This window comes from Notothenia rossii (assembly GCF_949606895.1).
Source record: "Notothenia rossii genome assembly, chromosome: 1".
Taxonomy (NCBI): Eukaryota; Metazoa; Chordata; class Actinopteri; order Perciformes; family Nototheniidae; genus Notothenia; species Notothenia rossii.
In genome coordinates this window covers 89,826,400-89,835,172 of record NC_136912.1, presented here as the reverse complement: position 1 = coordinate 89,835,172, position 8,773 = coordinate 89,826,400, and the positions used below count along the sequence as shown (strand labels likewise).

The 8,773-nt window shown below is 37.7% G+C and overlaps 1 protein-coding gene across 1 annotated transcript in view; it reads left to right on the top strand.

Annotated features, from left to right (window-relative positions):
* Positions 1-1,467: 1,467 nt before the first annotated feature.
* The window catches only part of LOC307045049 (L-selectin), a gene marked incomplete at its 5' end in the record, with an annotated part of 12,411 nt that continues 5,105 nt past the window's right edge, over positions 1,468-8,773 (top strand). The window contains 4 exons of the mRNA XM_079690525.1: positions 1,468-1,759; positions 1,918-2,052; positions 2,396-2,530; positions 8,767-8,773. The exon at positions 8,767-8,773 is cut by the window's right edge and continues 173 nt beyond it. Of these exons, the coding sequence (XP_079546651.1) occupies positions 1,468-1,759; positions 1,918-2,052; positions 2,396-2,530; positions 8,767-8,773 (569 nt within the window). The remainder of the gene's footprint in view (positions 1,760-1,917; positions 2,053-2,395; positions 2,531-8,766) is intronic.

Genomic DNA, 8,773 nt, shown 5'->3' with positions numbered 1-8,773 from the left:
GGGGTGTTTCCTTTTCAATATAAAACATAGACAGTATAGATAATTAAATAAACTATTCAAACAAAAGAAGGGCGTATCGGGGTAATATACACTTTCCATTTCTCCCAAATGTCCTCAAATGTAAGTTCCTGGAGCCTCATAGAGAAGGTTATTATTTCCATTACAAAGATTTCATAAATTATACCGTACCAATCATCTATAGATGGGCGGTTTGGTTTGAGCCATACTATGTCCTCTTTAAAGGAAAACATAATCTTACCAACAACAACGAAAACAGCTAAAGTGCAAAGATTATGAAATAAAATGAAATTGGAAGAATTATCAATTTTTTATGTATGTCTTTGTGTTGGATCCATGGACCACACTGGACTTTGTGTCGTTTGTGTTTCCTTGATTTTTCTCTTTCCATGCATGACTTAAAAATGCCACTGAAACGCCCCGATCACACGCTAACCATAAACAGGGGGCATTCCCAAAAGGTCTGTCCAGGTCTAAGAGGTCAAATTGTCATTCATCACATGCATTCACTTTGTAAAGAAAACATCCAGTAATTCTCTTATAACGTTGGACAGATAGCCAAAGAGAAATATAAAAGCCTGACATTGGTCCGTGCTAAACTCACATTCACTTAACTGCCGTGGTACAATGTTTGATTTCGAATAGGAAAACAAGAATGTGTCTTAAGTAGCAAGCTTATTGACAACTATTTTCAAGGTATACTGTTCAGATATTACAATTTCCACGTAAGTATGTTTTTTCTGTTGTATTTTTATGATTGCATTCATCAATATTTCAGCTTTTGATTGTTTTTTCTTTGCACAGACAACAGGCATTTGTGATCCCTCACTTAAAAATGAGGTGGATATTAATCATTTTCCTTGGTGAGTATTAACTTTAACACTAAGGCACAAAAGTTAGGCTTAATGTATAAAGTAATCGACTAAAAATAAATAGAAGAGTAGAAGGGAATGGAGCTGCAGTAGTGTTAATTGATGCATGTGCTCAAAAATAAGTATACTGGTTTTATATCTTTAATAATGTATTATATCTATATTTGTATATTTTTATATAGGTTGTATGTTTCCTAGTGTATGCATTTTATTTATTTTATTCCATCCTATTTTTATACTTCTTATTTTTTAGTTGTATTTTTTTTTTTTACATGTTTTATTTGTAATTTAATTCTCAGTTTACCATGGAATCCTATCAATCCCTTTTTGTTAATCATATCTATTATTCAATTAAATATTTGTATTGTTACGTTTTTTTTGGACTGCAATTTTTGTCAGGTGCTTCTATTGTTATTATTATTTTTATTTTCCTTTAGGGAATGATGTTTTTTTTCGTCCAAAATGTATTCAAGGAAGCTCATTGGCTCTCTCTACCTCTGGCTGGACGTATCATCACTCCAAAAAGAAAAGGACCTGGACCCAGGCCCGGCAGTGGTGCCAGGACACCTACACTGACATGGTGGTGATCCAGAACCAGAGCGAGAACGACTATCTAGTGTCCATACTGCCAAACAAAACCGGGACTCCATATTATTGGATTGGAGTCACCAAAAACCACAAGAATGAATCCTGGACCTGGATTGGGAATAACAGCACGTGGGTTGGTGAGCATTCATGGGCAACAGACGAGCCGAACAACGACCACAACACCGAGTTCTGCGTGGAGATCTACGTGAACGCAAGAAAGGAGCGAGGGAAGTGGAATGATGAGAAATGCAACGCTCCTAAATACCCTGTTTGTTATAAAGGTATATGTCTTTTCTTGCTGAAACAAATGCACATTTCCCCTCTGGAAGAATAAAGGTATTCTGATTCTGATCTGATTCTGGAGTAAAACTGATTGGGTTTCAAAGTTGTTACAGTTTCAAAAGTGGTAGAGGATTAATGTTGAAATTTTTCTCTACAGCTCAGTGTAATGAAACTTCATGTGAAAGAGGAAGATGCCAGGAGACCATAAACAACACGACCTGCCTGTGTGAGCCCGGCTTTGAGGGAGACAGGTGCCAAACACCCAATGAGTTACTTCTCACCAACAACTACAGTAAGTGAAGTTAATTTAAAGGACCTCATTTTTTCTAGTCCGCCTTAAACATTTCTCACATTCCCATATGTACACCGCATCCTAAAGGTACAGTGTAATTTGTTGTGCTGCAAACCGTCGTTGATGGACGAAGTATTTAGATCCTTTACTTAACATCAAGAACTAAGCATGTACGTAAACACTCCATTGCAAGTAAAAGTTCTCCAATCATATAAATATGATGAGAAATGCAGCGCTTGGAAATACCCTGCTGCTATAAACGTATGTGTAAAACTGATTGGGTTTCAAAGTTGTTACAGTTTCAAAAGTGGTAGAGGATTAGTGTTGAAGTTTTTCTCTACAGCTCAGTGTAATGACACTTCATGTGAAAGAGGAAGATGCCAGGAGACCATAAACAACATGACCTGCCTGTGTGAGCCCGGCTTTGAGGGAGACAGGTGCCAAACACCCAATGAGTTACTTCTCACCAACAACTACAGTAAGTGAAGTTAATTTAAAGGACCTCATTTTGTCTAGTCCATCTTAAACATTTCTCACATGCATATATGTACACCTGTAGCAATACGTTAATGTACATAAGCTGCAAACTGTCAGTGACAGATATTTATGTTTAGAGAAAGTAGTCATTCTTGAAAAACCCGCCTAGCATATCCTGTGATATATTATTTTATAAATGACATCTGAACAAAACGTTTTGATAGACAAACTTATAATGTCTAGGACTTTCTTAACTTTTTCCAAAAATATATTGGCTAATTTTACCTTTTTTGAATCTCATCTCCTTAATGTAGTGGCCACAGTATTTGAGAAAACGCATATTTTCCACCACCGTAAAATACAAATAGGTGATGAATTCCACAAAGAAAATGTACCGGTATTTTTTTAACAATGGGTTTCATATGTGCTAACTATAAGGTTCAACCATATCTAGTTATTTAGCTCAACTATGACTGAACAGTGGCTTTTCAGGGGATGGGATTAGCAAATTCAATCGATCATTGGCCAACTCTACACACTCTAAAAACAAATGCCTTGGCTTAACAAAGAAAATCAACGCAACAGTTTGCATCGATGTTTATTGAGTTAAGACAACTTCTAATGAAATTGTCTTAAAGCAACAAAGTTATTTGATTTAGGGGAGAAGGCTTTTCCTCTACAATCAGAGGTGTTTTTAATGAACACTTACTTAATAATTGGTAGCATAAACACAAGTTTTGAAGTTGATTACTCAAAAAATTAAGTTGTTCCAACTTGTTTTACCGTATGATTTTAAAAGGAATTTTAAGTTGTATGTACTTAATTACCATCATTGTGAACACACGTTTTTTAAGTTGACAACCATTTATAAATTAAGTTGCTCCAAATATATTATATTCAATAGTTTTTTTTCTTAGCTTTTTCAAGTTTTTGCCTTTAAAGAAAGAAATTAATTCCACAACAAAAATATTAGGCGATTCACTTTTTATTTTGAACTACAGTTGTTTATTTCAACACATGATGTTTCAAACAGGAGAGAATTCATTTAGTTTGAACATTTATTGACACCATATGATAAGGTGCATGAACACCTGAAATCACAGCTGACTGCAGGAGAGAGGAGAACCATTTTATAGTTTGGCTGCAGCACGTTGATTGGCTGCTGGAGAATGAGGTGAAATGTAATAGGTTAAAGAGAACGCCTGTGATGAGCTGATTATAAGCAGCTGCGGAGTGAACGTATATACTCCCAGTCTTCCTGGAAGAACTTGCTGTGAGCTTCATTTAAATCTTGAAAAAAAAGATGGATAACACAAATTTAAATTGCCCCACAAATAATAAATAAACACATTAGCCATATTACCAAGGGAAATGGGGACACAGCAAATAAATGCTGCCATCACAACGAAGTTAGAGGTCTTTGCATATTTAAAACCAGTGCCAAATATGTAAAATATGTAAATGTTTGTAAAACTACAGAAACAAACTCTCAATGACCACCAATCTGCAGATCACACACATCAATTTTACAAAAGATGTAACAAAGATGTTTACACTGCCGACAGTCATTATTTCAAACAGTATGAACACATTTAACGCAGAATGCTTGCTCATTCATTTGTTTCCCTCGACCACGATGGTTGTCATCGTATGGTCAGATCGTGGGGTGGACCGGTCACTGATGAATGCGATATTCATGTCCTTTTGAAGCACATTAAATAATAGGTTAGCGCATAAGAGATAATGAATTAGGTAATTGCATACTTTTTAAACTGTCACTCTTAGCGAATTCAGAGCCATTATTACCAGCTGCTAAAGCAACGCTGGTATTGTTTTCACCTATTGAGCCTGCATGTGTGTGTCACCATGGCAATGTGGTCCTGAAGACACACAGAGGTGGTTTTGAATACTTTGCCTAGTGTTTAAATGCATGTGGACAGATTTTGTCATTCTCAACCGTGCAAGTTTTAGTGTATCTTCTCATCGTTTTTGCAGGTTCTATACAATATGTGAACTGGTTAAGTGAAGAGCAGAAGCCACTTTTCAAATTGTACGCAATCCTTTTCCCATGCCATTGCTGTCAACACCTATCCATGCTGAACGTTGCGAAGATATTATTGATTGGGGTGTGGCCAAAAGTGCAATATGCTTCAAAATGTGACTGACAGAGAGCAGTCCTGTGTTTTTACAATGTGCCCGTGGATTTTATTTTATTTCAAGATTTTTAATTCCGTCGCTAAACTCCTTGAAAAGGTCCTCTTCCTTTTCTTCAAGGTACACAACAAGGCAGCGGATGGCTATAGTTCTGTGCGTACTTCAATTGTATTGTGCTATTTTTGAAAAAGGAAAAAAAGAGAAATGACCTAAATTAATATGTTCTGAATGGGTGACTGCCAACAACTTGCGTTTCAATGACAACTCTAGATAACGATCCTACCTCAAGAAGCATCTCCTTGATCTGCTTCACCGAGATTCATTTTTAATAAAAAGCGATATCACAATAGTAACTAAAGTATTTTTACTCTCACAGTGTAGCCTCTACTACATTGTATCCTCTCACAGAACTATTCACAGTTCAAAGGCTGCTAATGTTGGTCAAACAGCAATTTGCCTATACAGTGCAACTACTGTACAGGCTACTGTATTTGAATGACAAAAGATGACACTCACATTACAATGTCCTTTGTATATTTCTATTTGTCTTACAGTTTTTCTCAATCGCTAAACCCACTTTTTAGAATCTAAATTCATTTCTTCAAAACAAGAGCATAGCCATCTAAACAGAAACACACTTGCCATAACTCTGAATAACTTTTGCAAAATGCACTTACATGACCAAAACTGAAAATACTGGTCACAAAAAAGAATAAGTCGATCGAAACAGAACAAATTGTCCTCTAATGAGACAAATGTGTTTTCATAACTGAAACTCCGGTCACCATAATAACCCATTCTACCATAACAATATACATTTCTTGCAAAGTGCTCTAAGGCACTCAAAACTAAAAATACCCCTTCCAAAACCAGATACCTTCTCCAAAAACAAACATTTGTCAGCTCATGAGAAGACTATTTGAACAGTCATTACTAAGTGGCACACTAAATACTGACTACAATCATCAATACACAAACCTCAAGCTATCGATATTGGAAACTGAACGGAAAACTGACAAGTTGGGAGAAACAAACTTACATATAGGAAAAACAGAGTCTTACTGTAACTATGCCATTGTTTTTATTGTCTCATTTTCAGAAGAGCACCGTAACAGAAACAAAAGACGAATAGCAATACACTGGAAAAAAATAACATGGGTAAATGATGTAAATCAGCAGTAAAGCAGAGAATGAGATCTATATAACTTTACTGATCTGCTCTTTGGCGTCTGTCTGGCCACATAGCCTCATCTACGTCACAGCGTATGTCTTCCCTTGCAAGGCAGCGTGGGAAATATCTCCTTGCGTGTCGACACCACCCTTGACAGGATTCCGATGAGATGTCCCGACAGCCATCATTCATTGCGTCCAAAAGGGGCATTCTGTCATGAGGATGATGGTCATAAACCTTCCATCTCCAGGCAGAGAAGAACTCCTCAATGGGGTTTAGAAATGGGGAGTATGGAGGGAGGAACTCCATGGCCATGTGTGGATGAGCCTCAAACCATGCCCTCACGTCACGAGAGTGGTGGAATGCCACATTGTCCCATATGACCACGTGAACCGACCTCACTTGATCCCTCTCTTCTGGTGGCACAAGTCCGTCATACAGGACATCCAGGAAGGCAAGGACACGTTGCGTGTTATATGCTCCCATTAAAGGGATGTGAGCAAGGACGCCTTGTGTCGAGATAGCCGCACACAATGTTATGTTTCCTCCCCTTTGGCCTGGAACAAAGACTGTCGCTCTTTGCCCAATAAGGTTCCTCCCACGTCTCCTCACTTTGGAGAGGTTGAAGCCTGCTTCATCCACATATACAAAAACATGTGGTAATGCATTGCCTTCCAGCTCCATCATTCGCTAAAGAAAATGAAACAAACAGAGGACCGTTTTACATTACTGTAAGCAGTCAGACATACTAAAAATATAGGCAAGCCATCAGTGTGATTGAGGTCCTTACCTGTACATACCGGTGCCTTAACTCCTTCACACGGTCAGAGTTGCGTTCAAAAGGAACCTTATAGATCTGTTTCATTCTGAGGTGTTGCCTCTTTAACACCCGGTCAATGGTTGCAACACTTATAGACTGAATGTTACTGAAGACATCCTGGTCTGCAATTATTCTGGCCTGAATCTCCCTTAAGCGGATTTCATTGTTGGCCACAACCATATCAACAATGGCAGACTCTTGTTCTGGAGTAAAGGCCTTTCGTCTGCCACCAGAGCGGGGTGCTCTTTCAGTTCTATCAATAAATATTTGAGAATGTTATGTACTGTAATATAAAAACAGTGATCGAAACCTACATCAAAATAGAAATGCATGAAGTGCTGTAAAAAAGGGTTACAGTAGCTTACCTATTTTCGTGCCTGAAGATCCTAATAATGGATGCCACTGTTGATCTCGGTATATTGGGCTGAACCCTTTGGCCAGCCTCACTGAGGGACATGCCATGGTTTATGACGTGGTCCACAATAGTTGCACGGGTGTTGTCCGAAACTACTGTTCGCATTGGTCCCCTTTCAACTCTTCCACCACGCATACGTACAGCCCTCCCTCTTCCTCTCTGAACATGAGGGTTCCCTCTTCCTCTCTGAACATCAGCTCTCCCTCTTCCTCTCTGAACATCAGCTCTCCCTCTTCCTCTCTGAACATCAGCCCTCCCTCTTCCTCGCTGAACAACAGGGTTCCTTCTTCCTCTCAGAGCTCCTCTACCTACTCGATCAGCCATTTTGTTTACACAAACATCTTACTGAAGTGAGGGAGGTCTTTTATAGGATTCTCACTAATTACAATTACTATAGGAAATTCATTGATGTCAGCTGTGAGCAATTCATTTACATGGAAGTGAAGTACTCAATTCACCCCAATACAAAAAAAAACATTTCTCAATGTGCAAAAAGGAAAAGACCACAATTACTGACTGTAAAAATGTTGTATCAGCTATAGCTAATCCTCCCCATATGAACATCTCAAAGACCTATGCAAGTCATATCAACACTATTATAGCTTTACCGGCACCATTTAAAAAAATATTTTAAGTACAGTCATGCAAATTCTATCATGTAAATGTTTTCAATGTAACATCATTACTGTAAGGTATACACTACATTCCATGGAGTTACCTTTTTCAATGGGGTGATTGACTGATAACAAGTGTTAATATTTTGCACATCAAGTGTCAATTAGTGTAGCTATGGTCTAAGTTTATGAGGAAGTGTTATCCACTGTGAGAAGATTATTTGTTGTTTTGTAGACATGAGTTACACAACAGATTTTTGATCTTTGTGTAGAGAATTGTAACTTCAGTTAGAGAATTGTGTGATCTGTTTTGCAAAACACTGCTTAGCATCTGCATTTTGTGTGATATCAATGAGAAATGGTATACTGTTGTAGAGAAATGGTTTTCTGTTTCGATGGCTGTGCTGTTGGTTTGATGAAAGGAATTTTGATTCTAAATAGTGGGTTTAGCGATTGAGAAAAACTGTAATGTTTGCAACTTAAAATGTTTATCTAAATCAATTAACTCACATTTTTATCTTGCAACCATGCATTTAATTAAGTGGAGTTGAAAGGTCGCCTGAATTCGTTTTTAGAGTGCAGTTTCCCCTCAGCTCTCTTTCTCTCATATTGGTCTTTCTGTAAACATGAGGCACCAATACGATCTGTAATGGTCTTTTGATAAGCCTGTTATTTTCCTGTACCAGACAATTGCTATGTGGAGGAATTTCTAGATAATACCGCAGACAGCAATGTCAGATGTAATTTATTTCACATTACTAACTCACATTATGATCTGATGAATGGACTTCACTCCCTCTTTCCTCTGAATATCATATTCACTTCCTCTGTGCTTCTTGTTAAATGCATTATTGTTATATTTTAACATGCTCATCATAAGCCTCGCATCTGTTTCCTCTGTTTCCTAAGGCCAGGCTTAAGATCACTTTTTAAATAGTGACCAAGATTGCTTCAGCATATACTGTATGTGCCTCTGAAGATGAATTATTTTCACAGTACAAAGCGAGCGTAAGAAGTTAAATAATTGCATCCCTGTTAAACTTTAACCTGTTTGTGTCCCCAGCTGTCCA